This window comes from Chaetodon auriga, chromosome 14 (genome assembly GCF_051107435.1).
Source record: "Chaetodon auriga isolate fChaAug3 chromosome 14, fChaAug3.hap1, whole genome shotgun sequence".
NCBI classification, from domain to species: Eukaryota; Metazoa; Chordata; class Actinopteri; order Chaetodontiformes; family Chaetodontidae; genus Chaetodon; species Chaetodon auriga.
In genome coordinates this window covers 2,448,192-2,466,841 of record NC_135087.1, presented here as the reverse complement: position 1 = coordinate 2,466,841, position 18,650 = coordinate 2,448,192, and the positions used below count along the sequence as shown (strand labels likewise).

Sequence of the window (18,650 nt, the reverse complement as noted above, 5' to 3'; positions counted from 1 at the left end):
ATGTGACATCTGCGGCTTGGATCACATTATAACCTTTATGTTTTATCGTCAGGTGTATAAGCATCCTCGTACAGAACACATCTGGTCATCTTCGAACAGCATCAAGCTGTTAACAGTTAATTTGTATTTTACAAAAGACACGACGTTTCTGAGGCCATCCTCTGAAGTGCAAAACAACCGTTCTCGACAAGGTTTCTACTTTTTTTGCATTTAGAATCATAACACTACATAAAGTTTGCTCCGCGTGTAATATTGCTGCTCAGACTATAGTAACAACATCGTATATAGACTTGCAATTAGACAATTTGAAGCAGTCCCTACTTGTTCCAGTTGTGGAGCTCAGCTTGATTACATAACCACAAATCACCGTATTAATGTTGTTTCTACAGCAGCCGCAGCCTGTTCACACAGGCACGAGAGCAAATAACGTTAACCCAGTATTTAAATAAAAAAATAACATTAAATTAAATAAGATAAAACAACAGCTCCTTGGCTTTTAAAATAGTCTCTCAAAGAACTAACCAGGCCATTTAGTGTGACATTAGTCAAGTGTCTTTAATGCTACATTACTTTGAAGGCTGGGAGGCGAGGAGGAACCTCGTTTCCCATCAGCAGTCCAGAGCAGCTTATGCATAGAACACAAGCTCGGGGATCTGTCCTCCCTGTACTCCGGTCCCGTTGGTGCTGTCGGAGGAGCACTGGAATTGAAATGTCACCTTCCCACACTGCACCTCCGTCATGCCCTCCTGGCCAAAATAGCTCAGTTCATTCCCGTCCAGCACGGCGCTCACGGTGTAGAACGCGTCCTGCTCCACCTGAACGGGGTGCTCGAACCACACCGGAAACGTGGTGCTCGAGCCGTCCGACACAAACTTTGTCAGGTGCTGCGCCAGGGTCACCCCTTGTCTCTTCAGTTCAATTTTGACGCTGTACTCGGCTTTGCCGCCGCTCGACCCGTACAGCCCCAGTCCGGCGATAAAGATCCTCTTGTCCACCGCGAACTGAATGCTGTCGCACCGGCCGCGGTAGCGCCACTGATTGCTCCGGTAGGCCGAGGACTGGAAGCGGTGGCACCTCTGAGGCACCAGACCCTTCCTCGCAGTCAAAGGGAAGTCCAGTTTGGGCTTTTTAGCCGCGGTGTACCACAGGAACACGTTGTGCGTCTCCTCCAGTGTCAGGATGTCACACTGCGCCGCCCCGTTGGCAAACTCCTCCAGGCTCATGGTGGGGATGCGCACTAAGAACAGCGCCTTGCCAAGGACATCTCTTTTGTTGCGGGTCGTGGGCCCCAAACCTTGTCTCTTGCACTCTGCAGTGGCCCAGTTCATTACAGCCTCAAACACCACCACCTCCTTGGTGTTGAGCGTCTCCCTCCGCAGGATGATCTCCAGCGTCTGCAGGTCGATCTCGCAGAAGCCCTCGGAGCACAGCGCGAGCTCGGCCTGAGCGTCGATCACCTCCCAGCAGCGCTGCGTCAGCTCGGGCTCTTCGAACAGCCGGCTCTGGGACAGCAGCACGCAGGCGTTCTTGGCCTCCAGGCTCGTCTCCAGGAAGGTGACGCAGGCCTTCGCCAGCGCGGGGACGATGTACTTCTTGGCAGCGTACAGGGTGGCCAGCACCGTGTCTGCCTCCAGGTCGATCTCGTCGCTGTACATGTACCTGCCAGAAGGAAAATAAGCTTTTAATCGCTGCACTTGTGCAGGAATTTGACTTAAAAAGGGAAACTACTTCTTTCACAGTTCACACATAACAAGGCAGTGTGAGAACATCAGGTCTTTGGAAGTGGAACTGGTGGAAGTGCTCAAATGTCCACAAGAAAAGCCAAAAACGGAAATAATCTCTTCCTCTTCCCAGAGAGGACCGCACGCTGACTTAACACGCATTTTCACACAAAGCCCAACACGCAACCGTCGATGGAACTGGCTTAGCCGGTGCTACTGAATGAGCAACAAAGGCGGGTTATTTATAACTGCTAGACTGCATCTATTCCCCTCTAAGAAAACTGTCAGGCTGTGGATGAGGAACAGGAAAAAAATGTTTCTAGTTGGACAAAGAGCACTGAGAAAACCAGCAATTACGGAGTCCTGTGCTGCTGCTGCTGCTGCCGCCGCCGCCGCTGCTTTCTGGCGCTCCCAGCATTTTGGCTTTCGCCTCTGCTTAGCTTTAGATGAGTAATAATACGCTTTGAAGTGACACTGACTGCGCTTGTCATCTCTCCTTCTGGTTGGCTGTGTGAGGGATGGTGAGTGGCTTACTTCAGCAGAATTAGAAAAGCAGCAGGTTCCACATCTGGGATATGGATCTCAGACTCCTCCTCCGCCAGATCGCCGTAAAACATGGCACAGAAGACGGAGCTTCCCACGGCCAGCACATACTGGGAGGAAGAGAGGGAGGAGGGAGGAGGAGGAGGAGCAGACAGATGCGTCAGAGAACACATGCAACCACAATCGCTCGTCTTGGCTAAGTTCAATAGGAGAGCAGAAGCAGCTCTTTCCAGTAGCTCAGCTGCAGAGACACATTCGTCTAACAGACGTTTACCTTTAACATGAGCATCACTCCGTTTGGCCTTCAGGGTTTCTATTTTCTCACCCAAATAAATCAGACAGGGTTTTTTTTCCAGGAGGTAAAATGTCTTTACCTTGTGTGCTGGAACCTTCTCCGATCCCCCCACGGGGCCAACAATGAAGTGGACGTCGGCCATCAGCTCATTGTTAAACATCAAGGCGTTCCTGAAAGCAGAGCAGGTTTCATGAATAAGCCTCAATCAAGTGTTGAATAACATCAAGTCCTCCCACACTCCCTTTGCCTGGAGACACTGGGTATTTTCATAGGTTTGGGGAGGATGTGGCAACAGAATTAGGGCCGAGCTAATGACTGGATCCATTATTAATTATTATTTTCCGGATTACTTGTCCGTCGCAAGTTTGATGGACAGTGAAAAACCTTGAAGATATTCAGTCTACTGTCCAAAAAGAAAACCAGAAAAGAGCCACAACTTAAGAAAGTGGAGCCTTAAATGCTGAATCAATTATCCACAGTGTGACACATCAGTGATATGCATATTAATTGACTTATTGCAGCTGCCTCACACAGGAGGGCATGCAGCCTGAAATCAGGCACTTTTCCAGATTTTAAACATTAAGATTAATGCAGATAAGTAAGTAGACGCTGCAGGAGTCCTCTGCTCCAAAATAAAACCCCTTTTACTGCACTTGTCCTTTTATTACTGTCTCGTTACTGCACCGTGTTGCACCGGATCTGACCTTAATGGTCATTTCTCGGAGCTGCGGGGACTCCGTGTCCCTCAGTCTTGCAGCGGGCTCGAGGCAGGTCTCGGGTCGGGACTGAGCTGGACTCACCTCTCTCTCAGTGTGGGGTGGCTGCACTGCCAGCTGGGTGGATCTACGTTGTTGTTGTTGATGTTCTGCTGGGTGGTCGGGGTGGTCGCCGCGCTGCTGCTGCTGGCCTGGCTCACCGGCACCTCCTTGGTCTTCTCGGTGTCCGCCACCGTGGTGCCGTTGGACAGGTTGGTGTTGTTGGTGTTGGCGGCGGGGTACAGCTCCGCAGCCATCTTCTGCTTCTGCTTCTTCTTGCTCGTCAGGGACAGAGTCAGGATCTCATAACATACCGGCAGCCTGCCCGGGAGCTTCTTGGACTTTTTCAGTGTTTCTGGAAGTAGGAGCAGATAAGTCAAACACCTCATGATCCGGCCATGATGGAGCAACCTGCAGTCTGCCGTTGGCATCGGCACAAGCAACCGATCTTCTCCGCGCTGATATCCGGTGAACCGAATCTCTACCGGGCTCGAAATGGACTGACCGTGCGGGGGTTCGCCGAGCGGAGGATTCAGCCTTTTCTGCGGGAAATTCGGCCGCTACGGCGCCGCTTTAAAACGGCATCGACAGCGAAGTTTACGCGACAGCATGTAAATATCCGTCCAGGCCCGGAGAGTCCGCGTCCTCCTCCGCTTCCAACTTCGACCGCAAGCACTTTTCCTCCGCGTCCTGGCGGTCACCTCATCCTCTCCGGACGGAGAAATGTCCGCGAAGCGTCGCTTGTTTTCCCTTTTTCAGCGAGTGGGTAATCCGGATAGTCGCAGCTGGTGTTTTTTTCCACCCCGCCTCTGCGTTAATCCTCTCCGATGTTTCTCCCTCTTTCTCCCAACCGACTGTCAACCGAGACGAAGCCAGCTACGACGCTGCGTCGCGGCCGCACGCATCCGAGGTAAATAGTCATTTGTCGGGAGTTTTTAAGGTCTGCTTCATTTTTTCTGCTTTTTTTTTTTTTTTTAGTCGTGATCTCCTCGGACGCCCAGGGCTCGCCGAGGACCAATCAGATCACGGCGCTGCGGTGACGTCAGGGGAGCGGAAGCGCCTCCTCCCGCCGCTCCGCAGAGTGCGTCACCGCTCCGCCTCCGTCCCGCTGATGCGACCCGGCGGTGGGATAAAAATAAAATTAAAAAAGAAGGTCGGGTAAATATGACCCTCCGGCCGGGCGCAGTAATGAGGCGAAATAGGCCCGAAACGTAAAGCAAAAAACCCGGAAAGTCTCGAACATTTCAGCCCGGTTCCACCCTCTCACGGCTCCGCGAGCAGTGCTGTGATTTTCTGTCCAAAGGGTTTTTATTATTAACAGGATGGAGAAACTGTGACACCTCCAGCACCGAGCACGTGGCTCAATAAGTCAAACTAAACCACCAAATCCTTCATTAAAGCTCCTTCCCCTCCCAGAACACTGCTGCACATGATCAACGTGATAATAAAGGTTTTATGTCATAAAGACCCTCAAACTTAGTGATGCAGGTATCAGTAGCTCTCGGTTTGTAAGGTCAGATAGAACTTCATTATCCTGAGGGAAGCTGCTGTGCAGCAAATATGAAATATTAATAAAGGTGCAAGTATAGAAATATCAATAAACAGACATCCAAAATGTAAAGAAGGTTGAGCAAGTCGCTGCTTGGACAGTTACATGTCACATATATAAAATACCAGATCTCAAGCACTGCACTGTATATGGCCAATTCAGCGTGTTCAGTGATTATGTCCATGATATAATGTCCCATTATGTCACATAAGTCAGATATTAATACAGACAAAAGTAAAGAAACATAAGAAGACATATAAACGTACGTACAGGTGTGCAGGTTTGAGGAGCCTGGCAGGTGTCATGTTGGGGAAAAAATAATTAGTGGCACAAGTTGAAGTAAAATCATACTAATGAATGAATGTGTGTGTTCATAATGTCAGAGCGTAGTATTAAATATAGTGTTATCACTTTGTGACAGTATGTCCAAGTTCAGTCAGAAGACGCATTAAAGCAAATTAAACCCGAGCGGCTCCTTTAGACGTCCCACAGCCGGACCATCAGCTGCTTTTGTAGGTGCTTTGGTCAGTTAGCGGCGAGCTAGCTGCTGTGTTTTGCTATTCCTGCAAATACCCCCCCCCCCCCACACACACACACACACATTTTAATATTATGTCATTTCAGTGTTTTCTTTTGAAGAACACCACAGAGACCACACCTCACTAAGAAAGGACAAAAAGCACCGTTATTATTGAAATTCACCCTGAAACAGCCCATTGCCGTTGTACCCAGCAGCCTTTGGTGAAGCACCGTCGTTATTTCTGTGGAAAAGTGACCAAACGCACGAGGCGACGTCTCCACCAGCTCCAGTGACGTTTGGTGTCGCTCAGTGATTCGTCAGTGTGCAGCCGGGTTCGGAGGAGTGAGGGCTTCTTGTTAGAGCCGACAGTTAGATCTGATGTTTGACAATCACACAGAGAGAAGAAGAGCAAACTCAGAGAGCAGTAACAAAAAGTAGACCAGAATGCATTGCAGCGCCGAGTCAGTTTGGAGGGTTTCGAGGGAAGGGCGCAGCCCCCCCCCCCCCCCACGACCGAATGATAACACTTTAATGCTATTCATGCATCCCCGCTCCCGGGTTTGATTGAAAGGAGCGAGTTCACGGCCCCTCTCTCGGGGTGGTCGAAGTAATTTTGGGGAATGTGGGGAGCAGAAGAAGAAGTGGGCGAGGCGGGTCGAGGGGAAAGTAGGTACACGAGAAAAGTAAACTGCAGCACTCCATCACAAAACGACTCCTGGGCTGTTTGAGCATCGCAGATTGATTATACTCCACAGAGAGGATTCGAGGTGGGTTTCTTTCCTCTTTTTTCTGTGGACATCTTGCCAGGCCCGGCGTTTACAGACAGGAAAACTTGGAGCGGCGATGGCGAGCTCTGCAGACGTATCATTACACGGTGCGGAGGGGGGTGAGGGGGGAGGATCAGCCTGGATCTTATTACCAGCTGGCTCTACCAGCTTTCCACTGGACTGCTCTTTAAACGCAGCCACTGGCTTCAAAGATATTTGACTCCGCTGTCATAACCGGGCCATGAAACTCCTCTCATTGTCTCCCGGCTGCAGTGGAAAGAGGATTCCTCCTGATTCTAGTGTTGAATTAAGGGTAAAAATCACTTTCAGAGTAGAAAAGTCTGAAGGCGAACTGGCCACCTGCCAGGCCGTTTCATGGCTAAAGCAGGTGGTTCTGATGCTTTTCGTCTCTCTCCGGCTGAATCCAAAGTATTTTCCATAAAGTTTACGATATGCTCGACTGTACAAGTTTCTCAGAGACATTCGAGAAGCAAAAGGTTTGAGAAGTGAGCTCGCGATTGGACGCTTGCCCGTACAAATCCTTTCGCCAGCTGCGAAAATCTGGACAGAGGCACTGAATGAGAAACAGGCTGCTTCGAGGATCACTTGAGCTAAATGCTAATCCTCAAGATCTCCAGTGGAGCTAATTAGCAGCCAGCAGCAGGAGACTGGTTTTACTGGGAAGCTCACAGGTGCTGGTGAGTTTCAATCGGTATGATTTCAAAACAGGACGTTTTCTTTGAGGCAAAGCGCACAAAATGACTTCAGCTGAAATTTGTCTTTTGGTTTGTTTGCTGCTCAGACAGGCGAAGCAGGGCCTGCAGACAGAGATCACACGGACACAGAAGCCAGCTGTTTAACCAGACCAGAAGCGCCTGAGAGAGCTTTGGCAGCAGCAAACAGATCTGGTATCAGTCCCTGAAACTGTAGCGTGATGGACTTTTATGCTCTCCTCGCCATGATTTATCCTCTCCAGTTAATCACACAGAGACAAAAGCTGAATGTGATCATTACAGGACACTTAAGGCCATAAAGCGTGCAGTGAGCTGCAGCTGCTTCAGATTACATACAGGAGTTTTCTCGAGAAGGAGCTGGCTGACGTTCACTGATACGATATACTCAGCGCTGAGCAGTAAAGCACAGATTTCAGACTCTGATCAATCACCAGTGTCTGGACTCACTGGGGAGTTTCGTGGCGTCGGTAGCAGAACTGTGGGTTTTTAAAAGAAGTGGATGAATTTTCACCCTCAGATTTTGTGCTCTAATGGCAGAAGGTGAACAGGGTGCACTTCATACAGCAGAGGGAGGGATGTTTGACAGCCTGAATTATTCAGTCACCTCAGAAAGTTATTTGATGCCACTCGACATGAGGACGTCAAGGTTCCACAATCCTTTAGAAATGGCTGTTTGATGAGGTTAAATGATCTGAATCTGGATCAAAATACAGTGTTAGATTTTTTTTCTGCTTCACTGAAGTTGTTGTGCACATGAGATAAAAAGCTAAAGAATCTCAGTGTTTTAAAATGGTCTGTAGCTGCATCCAGATCTGGTTCGTCACCTGACGTCCCACCCGCGGTCACTGCGTCTGAACATGCCACGTTTCCCCTCTGAGAGTCGAACCCTTTGTGTCTCGAACAGACCCCTGCCTGTACATCCCCCGTTTCGCCCAGCTGCTGGAGTTCGGGGAGAAGAACCACGACGTCTCCATGACGGCGATGCGACTGGTGCAGAGGATGAAGAGGGACTGGATGCACACGGGACGAAGGCCGTCGGGGCTCTGCGGAGCAGGTAACCGTGTGTGTCTGTGCGGTGGAGGTTTTTCTTTTTAATTCCAGGTGAGTGGTGCTGGCAGCAGGCTGGAGGCTCCGGGCTGCAGGCCCGCCATCGGAGGATATCTGGTTTCAGTCCTCGGAGGAGAGAAAGTGATTAACGCTCTCTGCTCTGTTGGCATCTAACATCAAGGTGCCCTTCAACCTCACACACTCCTGAAAAGCTGCCCAGTGACCATCAGCATGTGTAGCTCAGCCCGACACATCTCGTTCTGACCTCGCAGAAGCCCTTATATCTTGAACAGGAAATGAGTGGACTGCACCACTCTGTGAAGTTAGCTGCATGTTTTAGTCAGGAACTGGTGATCAGTGCAAATCTGTGCAACACAAAATATGATGCAAACAGAAAAATGCACCCTCATTAGAACTTTTTCTTGCTATATTTGTACATTAAGGCAGAATGACTGAGAGCTCAGGGCGAGACCAGCAAGAAGTTCATGGAAAATGTTCAATATCCAAACAAGCTGTTAGCGCAGAGTGCAGAATGAGCTGTTAGCATGTATTGATCTGGTCAGAGCTTTAATAATAGAACCATACATACAGCATCTGGTTTACATGTAGTGTCGGGTTTATTTGACAGTAAACAGCAGGAAGTTCATATTGTACAGACTTACAGTACTAATCAATAACACACTGATAGTTTGGGTTTATTTCTCACTGCCCACCTGCTGAACATTGTGTGTTTTGGTTTAGTGTCATTAGTCGTTCAGGAAGTCGTTCCGTCTCTTCAATATGAGATCAGGACACTGAGAGTTTTCTGCGCCCTTCACTGTAAAACAGGAAACTCGTCTATTTAAACTTTTCAAGGACACTGAAGTGAGAGCAACAGGGAAATCCTACTCGTCTGAATTATGTCTTGTTTGTTGTTATAGTGGGAAAAGGTGAGTTTAGTTGACGGTCTTGCGTCTTGTTGTGCTGTTCTTCTGGAGAGAAACGCATTTAATCATCCAGACCCACGTCAGATGCTTCAAGAGCGCCTTTAATTTCCAGTTTTTGAAGGATTACAGCCTTTTTTCTTCTCTAATTCCCCTTTAAAACCTCTCAAACACTCTTAAAAGTCTTCGGTTGCGTAATCGTGTTTGTGTTTCTTGTGATGGCAAACATGCAGGTAGAATTAAAAACAATGAAAGCTCTCGCTGGCTTATTCTATAGTTGACCTCTGACCTCTTCTTGCAGGAGGTCATATTTTCCTTTTTCGGATCAATAAAGTCACACATGCACATTAACCTGAGGCTAAAGGGGGGTTTGTCCACAAACTGATCCGCTAGCTGCTGAATCCTGCTGCCAACAAGGTCACTGAATACGTTCGGGCCTTTTCCTGTTTGCTGGTTATCTGCCACAGAGACGTATGTGTGTGAGGCAAACCCGCCTAAACGTCCCACAGCAGGGTGTTGGTTCGCCACTCCGCCCGTCAGTCTCTTCGGTTGAGCTTCCTGAGCGTCTCTCCTCATCGCCGGCGTCGACCTGGACGCGCTCGGCTGAGACGTCCTGAACTGGAATCGCCGGCCTCCTCCGCTCCCTGCATGTTTACGTTCATAGTTTCAATTTTCCTCTTTCTCTGTTCCTCTGCTGCATCGCCTGAATAATTAATTACTCACCATAAATCATTGAGAAGGATACAGTCAGACGAAGAAGGAAAAGTTTGTTCTCAAACATGATGCAAATATCGCCGATGACGAACCAGAAACGTGTGTCTGCACAAAGTTCTTAAGGGCAGAAGAAATTCAGAATTGCATCACGGATTACTTTTAACGAGTTAAAGAACAAAGTTACATCTGCCTTAAGAGGGGAAAACCGGCAGCTTTGAAGATGCGAGGTTTGGAGGTAACGGCAGTAAAATGTTTGAGGAAGTCGTCGGCCGAGCTAAAAGCCGCCACATCGGTCCTGAAGGCTGTTAGGAGTGTGCATGCTGAAGCAGAGGCATCCATCTTTTAACAGGCTCTTGTGTGAGGCAGCCCTAATGACTGTTACATAACTGTTCTCCTCCAAGGAGGCTCGCGCTGCACCTCATTGCATAATGTTAGTGTTGTTACTCCCTTTTAAAACCGTGTTTTAGCGCGTGGGCGTCCTGTCGGCTCCGTCCTCCCGTCGTCAAGGTGTGCGAGCGGAGACGCCTGGAAAGCAAACAGAGCGTTGGTGCGCTCGGTCACGTCTCGCCTTCTTTGTGTACATTGGTTTATCAGTGTTTGTGTTTTATTTCCAAAACACGCAGAGAGAAAAGAAATCTCAATGTAGCAAACAGATTAAATCCTTTATGTGCATTTCAGTAGTTCAGTGGTGACGCAGGTGGAGCCGTCAGGTAAATCTCATCACATCGTGTGTTTATACTCTTTCCAGCCCTTCTCGTCGCCGCTCGTATGCACAACTTTCGCCGCACCATCAAAGAAATCGTCAGCGTTGTGAAAGTGTGTGAAAGCACGCTGAGAAAAAGGTGGGTGGAGAAAGGTTTTGATCTTCTTGACTCAGAGGTGAACCGCTGGGTAAAAGTTTGATAGTTGTAAAATTCAGCAAGAAATTCTGGCAGTAAAAGCATCAAAAATGGAGGTTTTCAGAATTTATCTGGTTTTATGACAAAAAAGTCAAAAGTTATTGTCCTGACTTAGACTGATCGAGTTCGAGGACACGCCCACCAGTCAGCTGACCATCGAAGAGTTCATGAAGGTGGATCTGGACCAGGAGTGCGACCCGCCCTGCTTCACAGACGGACTGAGGAAGAAGAAAATGCAACAGGTGTGGATGTTAACTCGCGCTCTCATTGGCTGAAGGAGCCTTTGAGTTCATTCACTGGTCACATCAGCACTTTTCTTCCATGTTTTATCAATTTCGATAATTCCACTGCTTCTGAAACGACCCATGTACCCCTCAGGGAATATTAAAATTTCGTGTTGTATTTCCTTGATGAGCCTTCAGGCTTCCTCCAGCAATTAAAGAGGAGTTTTACAGTCAAATTAAAAATCACTGTTCAGCACAAAGACAATATATTTAATGTTATTCCTCATCAGCTTCATTGATATTTGTAAATATCTGCTTATTCTGAATCTGACGCAGCAACATGTTTCAAAGCGTCGGTAGGTGATTTTGTTGACTGTGGCTAGCTTTTCCTCCTGTTCCCAGTATTTATGCTAAGCTAGGCTAAACGCCTGCTGGCTGTATTTACAGTACAGACGTGAGAAGATCAAGATTCTCCTCTGACTCATGACCACAAAGCAAATAAGCGTATTTCTGAAAATTAAAGTGTTCCTTTCAACCTTTAGCTGGTTAGCTTCAGGCTACACGTGGCTGTGAACTTTCTTCTGGCAAACAAATGTGAGACGGTGTTGAGCCAGCTTTCTGGTCAGAAGATGTCCTGTGGTTTTTAAAGTAACAAACTCAAGCAAAAAGAAAAAAGAGAAAAGTTTAAGACATAAATCATTTAGCTTCTGGCTTTAATCCAGACAGAGCTGTGGTTTTTCCCGTGTCTTCCATCCAGAAATGAATCTTTTTGAGATGCTGCAGTCAAAAATGTCCGACTTTACAGCCAAGCTACATGATTCCTCCAATCTACTTGTTGTTTGCTCTGTAGCTTTCAACCGCATCTTGTGGTCTTCCTCACCAGATGGAGTTGGCTCAGTTGTTTTCATGTGACCTAAATGTGAGGTTTGTGTCACATGATCACAGAGAAGCTGGAGCAGAGAGGCCACGAGATGTGGTCCAAAGCTCAAGGTTTAATTCTCACGACTCCAACTTTCGCTTCCTTCTTTGAGGACTTTCTGCCCCAAACTGTTAACGAGGTCACAGTGGAAAAGAACAAAATGGAGGCGTGACATAACGTTTAATCGTTTGAACTTTAGCAGTCTGGAGACAAAGGTCTGAGTGTTGATGTGTCACTCAGCGCTGCACGTCAGCGGTGTCTTGCGCCAGCAGAACCAAACCAAACTCTCGCTCGGTTTTATGTACTTTTAGGAAGAAAATGTGCTGAGAGAAAAGGCAGCTGCTGTCAGCCACCCACAGTCCTTGTGTTATGATGTTCTTTCAGTCTGAGATGTTTTATTCGTGTTTCACCCTGTGCTCACTGTTGGTTTTTTTTTTTTTTTTTCAATTTGTCTCGTTTGTCTTCCTCCTTCTAGCTGGAGATTGAGCTGAAGAAAAAGATGGATGACGTTGAAGGTACGGCAGCGATACCTTTGTGTGTTTGCCGTCCCGTCAGAGGCGGCGTGACTCTCAGGCTTTTTGTTTGGCAAAATAAATTCTCCTTTCAGGGAGTCAGATTCTCACTCATAACGGTGGGAAAGTTTAGCTACACGTTCTTGTTTTTGTTCCGTGAGTCTGAGATTTGGACGACCTTGACTGAATGCAGATGTGTGTTGGATGTGAGTGAAGCGAGTACGAGAACTACAAACAGTACTGCAGTACATGGAGAGGAAGCAGCTCTCTGTCTTCAGCATGATTCAGTTTCAGCACAACGTGTCATTAACCCTGTATTATGTTACAGGAGTAACGTATTATATTGTAATTATGGCGAAGTAATTTAAAGGGTTCGCAGAGGTTCATAAGAACCGGCTGTTACCAAGAACACAAACGAAGTATAATTTGCTTTCCCTGCAGGAATTACACACCATCATTTCAGGGACATGAGAAAAGTTGCAGCATTTCCACTTTGCAGTGTTGCACGTCGGATGATTGATCCAGGACTCGTTCTGGGTTTCTCTTTCACCAACAGATGAAATTCAAGGCTACCAGGATGAAATCGATGCAGAGCTCGAGACCAGCAGACCCAAACTGAGGGGGGTCTACGCCGCCTACGTGAAGGAAGGTACGGAGCAGACAGGAGGTCCAGAGCTGCGTCTCAGCTCTTTATCTCACATTCAGAACATGAGAAGTATGTGCATCCATCCCATAATTCTTACCTGTTTCAGGCACTATATTTACTCCTCACTGTTTTATTTGAGTGTTCAGATTCTCAGTGTAAAACGCAGCTCATGCACGATACAGTGCCCTGAAAAATACCCACAATGCAACAAGACAAAAGCATCTATAACATTTACATTGATCAGGGGGACAGAAGAGAAGTGTCTGCCTGCGTCAACACCTTCACATTTAACTTCATAAAGTTTGTGATTGATGTTAGCATGCTAAAATGACGATGTCACACAAACATGCTCAGTGTCTTCCTTTTCCTCAGCTAACTCTACACACGTTAACACGTTAGCTTATTATCAGGTTGTTGACATGCATGTTAAAATGCTAGCTGTAGCAAACATGCTGACGTTTTTTTTTTTCCATTGATTGATGGCAGAAATAAAGTCCTTTTCAGGCTAATTAGCAGCTTAAACTGCAACTTTGACGATGCAATAACAGTCTGGAAACAAAAACCTGAGCCTGATGATCTAAAATGCCCTGATTTAGTATTATATACCTGTTATTGTTTATTCTTTACTTTCTCCATTTATTTCCGACTTTGTGCAGCTGCAACGACTCATCTTATTTTTGACCTTTACTGCTGGTTAGGATTGGAGAATATCTCATTATCTATCAAACAGTCTTAGTTTGCTGGTGTGTAATAAGCATCGCAGATCCTCATTTGGCTTCAGGCTTTTTGAAAACTATAATTTTGTAACTTGAGATCTGAGCTCCAGCCTGATCTGTCGCAGCGCTGAACCTGATATGGCAGCAGTGAGACGGCCAGCTGTTGAGTGAGAAGCTCGAATACCAACATCACTTTTGGGGACATTACGTAGTCTTACATTCATCTACTGGAGATTTACCCGAACCATAACCACAACCACCACTTTCCTAACCCTAACCCTAACCCCCAACCTTAACCCTAACCCCAGTCTTCACCCTGAAATTGAATGATTTGCATCAAGGGGACTCATTTTGTCCCCATAAGGAGGGCGAGTCCTCATAATGTGACTGTAAACAGATTTATGTCCCCACAAAGTAAGTAATACAGCCACAGACACACACACACTAGATTTCCCTCACTTTTGGGGACATTACATAGACTAACATTCGTTTCCTGGAGACTTACCATAACCACAACCACTATTGCCGAACCCTTAACCTTAACCTTAACCAAAGCCTTCACCCTTAAATTTAATGATACACATTATGGGGACCTGCATTCTGTCCCCATAAGGAAGGCAAGTCCCCGTAATGTGACTGTGTGAACATATTTATATCCCCATAATGACAGTTATACACACACACGTTAGGTTTTCATCACTTTTGGGAACATTATATAAACTAACATTTATTTCTTGGAGACTTACCATAACTTTTCCTAACCCTTAACCTAAACCTAAACCTAACCTTAACCTTAGCTTAAACGTAAACCTAACCTTAACCCCAGTCTTCACCCTGAAATTTAATGATTTACATCAAGGGGACTCATTTTGCCCTCGTAAGGAGGACGAGTCCTCATGATGTCCCCACAATGACAGGTACACACACACAATAGTAGGTTTCCATCACTTTTGGGGACGTGACGTAGACTTACATTCATTTCCTGGAGACTTACCATAACCATAACCGCTACTTGCCGAACCCTTAACCTCAGCCCAAGCCTTCACCCTAAAATTTAACAGTTTACAGTATGGGAATTTGCATTTTGTCCTCATAAGGAAGGCGAGTCCCCCCAGTGTGACTGTGTAAACAGACTTGTGTCCCCACAACGTGAGGAACACATGGCCACACATACACTCATCCGCACACACACACACACACACACACACACACAGGCCCACCCATGAAAAACAACAGAGTGCGCTCCCTGTCACTCTTTCTCTTTATCTCTTTCTACCTTTGGCTCTTTATCTTTGGCCCTCTGTCTTTGTCTGTTTCTGTCTCCCTGTCACACACACACACACACACACACACACACACACTCTCTCTCTCCTCGCACCCCCCTGTTTTCACACAGTGGGGGGGTCGCAGGCTGTCACTGATTTCAGGCATGTTGCTCTTCCGCTGCTGCGATGCTTTCAGATCCGCCGGCATTTCGTTTCTTCTCAGACTGATAACCGAGTCGCTGCTCTGACTCGTGGGCTGAAGACTGTGTGAGGACATTTTAATTACGGCTGATTAAAGGACACGTTTTAATTAGATACCAGGACTGCGAGAGGGCGTCCAAAATTATGATCCCAATTATTTTGTGTGGATGTGATTACTTATCACCGTTTCTGCTCTGTGTTCGGGAAACAAAATGATTCCTCTGCACTTTTGCTTTTTTTATGTCAACATTTCTCCTTTTTCTTACTAATCTGGTCGCTCTAAATGTTTTTCTTCTTGTATTATTTTTAATTGGGATATTGAAACACTGTTATATAATTACACCTGATACACTAATGACAGTCTGACTGTCGAACTGTAACCTTCTGTTTTAATAATCCTCGGGGAGCACTGACCTCTTTAATCAGATACTACGTAGAAAAGGTGAGATGAACTGCAGTATAAGTGTTGAAACAGAGTATTTAAGATGCAGTTACTGCAAGTATTGTTCACTTCACCGTTTTCTCACATTTTAGAGACGAAACAATTAACAGATTACTTGAAGAAAAAATGACTGATAAGGAAATAATCGGTCGGCACAGTCCTGCACCCTTAATGTAGCCATGCTAAATGTGGCTCTAGCTAGCATCTCTCCTAAGCTAGCTACATGCCTACGTGCTGTGGCTATGCTACATGAGCTAATGTACCGTAGTCAAATCAAGTCAGTTATATTCATAAAGTTCAGAATCACAGATCAATTATCCTTTGATTTTCTAGAAAATTTGCAATATTACAACACAGATCAGACTTTTGGTGTAAAATGATAAAAGATTTTAACCAACCTGTTGTATCATTTCCCATTAAAACAGTAAAGTATGTTGATTTCAGCATGCTGTGACAGTTAGCATATATTACATTGAACAGCTGCTCACAGTTCAAAGCCTCTTTCATCATCTACCTGTAAAGATGCTAATGTTTTTCCAAATGGAAATTGGCTGAACTTAACAATGCAGGAAACAGTTGGATCCCTCAGTGAGTTTGATGCCATCGATCCCTGAGCCTGTTTGGTGGTTGTCTTGAAATTGTCCGTGTTGTTCTCTATGAGGACAGGGACCCCCTGCGTTTTAGGGGCCTGCTAAGCTTGTTCAATTACACTGTTTTGGGTCATTAGATGTAAATGTTTGTAGAAGATTTGGTTTCAAGCTCCTGGTTTTGCAAGTTCCTGTTCGGATGTTCCTGCAAGCAAAACAGGAATTTCCCTAAAGCGATCGATCGTCAAACCGTGTCTGTTCCTCTCCCAGACAGCAGAAAAGACAATGACGACAGCCTCTCCACGTCGTCTAAGAGTGCAGACGACGAGGATCCAGAGGAGGAAGACGAGCTTCAGGCCGTGGCCAAACACTTCGGCAAAGACCTCGGCGAACTCACGCTGGAGGCTCTGATAAGACTGGAGCAGAAGGGACCGGAGGAGGAAGAGGAGGAGGACCAGGAGCTGGAGCAGGACGTCCCAAAGAGAAAAGCCCCGTCGCTGGCGTACATCCTGGGCACGATGCCCTCAGCGGCCACTCTCGGCATCAATCAGTCCATCAGCGACTGCATCGGCGAGGAGAAGGAGAACGGTGAGTGCCGTTGTTTGCTTTGACTCGCTCCTTCGTGTTCGACGCCTCATTTTCAGGCAGAACAAACTCATTCGGAGCCACATTAGCAGGAATTAGATGAACCAGATTTGAGGTTTTCTCAGGTTTGTCACAAATTGCTGATTTCTGGGGCATAATAATCTCATTTGTTTGGCTCTCAAGTTTCCCTCCGTGCACTGTTTTTAGATTTGTTTTCTCAGACGTCATCTGTTCCTGCTTTGTAATACTTTTCATCTTCGGCCTTTTGATGTGTCGTCAGTTTGATCCGAGCTTGAGAGGCTGTATTGGATAAATCTGGAGTGCGCACAGTAGTTAGAGCCGAGCAGATCTGAGAATCGAGAGGTTTAAAGACTACATTTCAGGCGTTCTGTTGTTTGATTGAGCAGATGTCTGTATAAAAGCAGCAGAACCCCGGAGGATGATCTGATCATGAACGCTGCCATGACACCGCTCAGCCTCGGCTGAGTCTGGGACCGACTGTCGCCATAATAACCCATAATCAAGTTAAAGAATGCGCTCTCAGGTTTAATTGTCGTAATTAACGCTGCTCCAGAGAGAAAGCGGCTGAGCTGCATGTGAAATTTGTCATCCCTTATTATGTTTTACCCTCTTCAGTAGCGTGCAGACAGGAGAGGAGTGTGTGGGAGACGTTCAGGAGACGTTCAGGAGTTTCTGAACCCTTCCAGGCGCTCGATGTGGATTTGTGCCAAAACGCTGGAAGTTGCTGCTGTTTTGTTTATTTGCAGCTCATTTAAAGAACGTTTCCCAGGAGAGCTGGTCCGTCAGATGATTTACACTCTGTTAGGTGAACCTTACCTGATTTATGACCATGCAAAGGTTCACGAGTGTGGACCCGTGTCACATGACTTGGACTCCATCAGGTCGACATATGATGAGGCTCATCGTATGTGAGACCACGGACGACAAAATCAGCATTAAAAAATTAAACATGGTGGCGATTAAAGGGTTTAATCGTTGGCTGATCTCAGCAGGGAGCTGTATGATTAGAGGTTAGCTCAGTGTGTGTGTGCGCGTGTGTGCGTGCATGCGTGTGTGTGTGTGTGTGTGTGTGCGCGCGTGGGCTCTGTTTTGGTTTGTCAGCCATGTTGTTCGGACTCTTTTGATCTCAGGATCATCCACTAAAACTAAAGATCATCTTATGTCAGTTGGGACGCCTCATGCTCTGTATTTACAATTTCACCCTCCTCCTCCTCCTGTCACTCTCTTCTTCTGTGGTGGTTAGCTAAACCAGTTTAGAGGTGCATTAGTGCCACCCACTGTCACCGACCTGAGACTTGGACTTGATTTGAGACTTGTTGAAGCTTGTCGGACCACCGTGATGTGACTGATGCGTATATTCAGCTTCTTCTTCGTGTGTTTTTAACTCTAATGGGCACCATAGAGGAAAATCTTGTGCGTGGCTAAAGCAGAATCTCACATAAGACGACCAATCAGCCAAATTCTGTTTGACGAATCAGCTGCTTAAAGGAAAAGTCTGGTTTTATTCTCTGTTTAACGTCCACACCGACCACGCGTTGGCCTGTCTAACAGTGAATCCTTTGGTTCCTACTGAAGATCTAACTCTTTGAAAACAGTTCACAGAAATATATTTCATTTTTAAAAAGGAGAGTGTGTGTTCATAATGAAGAAACATGTCAGCCCCTGCAGTAGCGTTCCTCATTGATGTGTTTTTAATAGCTTTTGGACAACAATGGGGCTGGATGGCACAGAGGACAGAGTCATTGTTCGCAGGACCAGCTCAGTAAAGACTATTTAAAACATGGCCAGAATATGAGTGCGACGGTTGTTTAGAGGCTCTTGTTTGCTTGCAGCAGGTAACATGAACCTAAACGAATCAAGAACTTTTCCGCTGCGGTTGAAATGGAAAAAACAGACCAAGAAAACAAACTGCGATCACATCCGCTGTCAATGTGACTTATTAACAGGCTCAAAAATAAAACAACTGCAGGGATCCATCATGCGCTGCCTATAATTACCTAATTACATGAGTAGGATGTTCTGCGCCCCCCACCCCCCCTTATCTGTGTGTGCAGAGGCGTTGATG

At 46.5% G+C, this 18,650-nt stretch overlaps 2 protein-coding genes across 3 annotated transcripts in view; one reads left to right on the top strand and one right to left on the bottom strand.

The window, feature by feature from the left end:
* The window catches only part of brf1a (BRF1 general transcription factor IIIB subunit a), a 90,052-nt gene that overhangs the window by 16,785 nt on the left and 54,617 nt on the right, over positions 1–18,650 (top strand). For both annotated transcript variants that reach the window (XR_013078131.1, XM_076748256.1), the window contains exons 7-12: positions 7,789–7,938; positions 10,317–10,410; positions 10,583–10,709; positions 12,086–12,125; positions 12,679–12,771; positions 16,250–16,567. Coding sequence is in view for 1 of the 2 variants with exons in the window: in XM_076748256.1 (XP_076604371.1) it covers positions 7,789–7,938; positions 10,317–10,410; positions 10,583–10,709; positions 12,086–12,125; positions 12,679–12,771; positions 16,250–16,567 (822 nt within the window). In the remaining variant the exon portion in view is untranslated. The remainder of the gene's footprint in view (positions 1–7,788; positions 7,939–10,316; positions 10,411–10,582; positions 10,710–12,085; positions 12,126–12,678; positions 12,772–16,249; positions 16,568–18,650) is intronic.
* Positions 22–4,281, bottom strand: LOC143331414 (BTB/POZ domain-containing protein 6-B). The gene is made up of 4 exons (XM_076748257.1): positions 3,360–4,281; positions 2,639–2,729; positions 2,256–2,374; positions 22–1,659 (listed from the first exon to the last, which is right to left on the bottom strand). Exons 1-4 carry the CDS (start codon positions 3,743–3,745, stop codon positions 627–629), a joined length of 1,629 nt encoding a protein of 542 aa, XP_076604372.1. The 5' UTR covers positions 3,746–4,281; the 3' UTR covers positions 22–626.

What these genes read in the sequence shown, in the direction of transcription:
- LOC143331414 (XM_076748257.1), bottom strand. Translation starts at nt 3,745, where the DNA reads ATGCCAACGGCAGACTGCAGGTTGCTCCATCATGGCCGGATCATGAGG. An exon ending in CACCCCACACTGAGAGAGAG is followed by an intron (nt 2,730 to 3,359) that starts GTGAGTCCAGCT and finishes CTCTGCTTTCAG; the next exon opens with GAACGCCTTGATGTTTAACA. An exon ending in GCTTTTCTAATTCTGCTGAA is followed by an intron (nt 1,660 to 2,255) that starts GTAAGCCACTCA and finishes TCCTTCTGGCAG; the next exon opens with GTACATGTACAGCGACGAGA.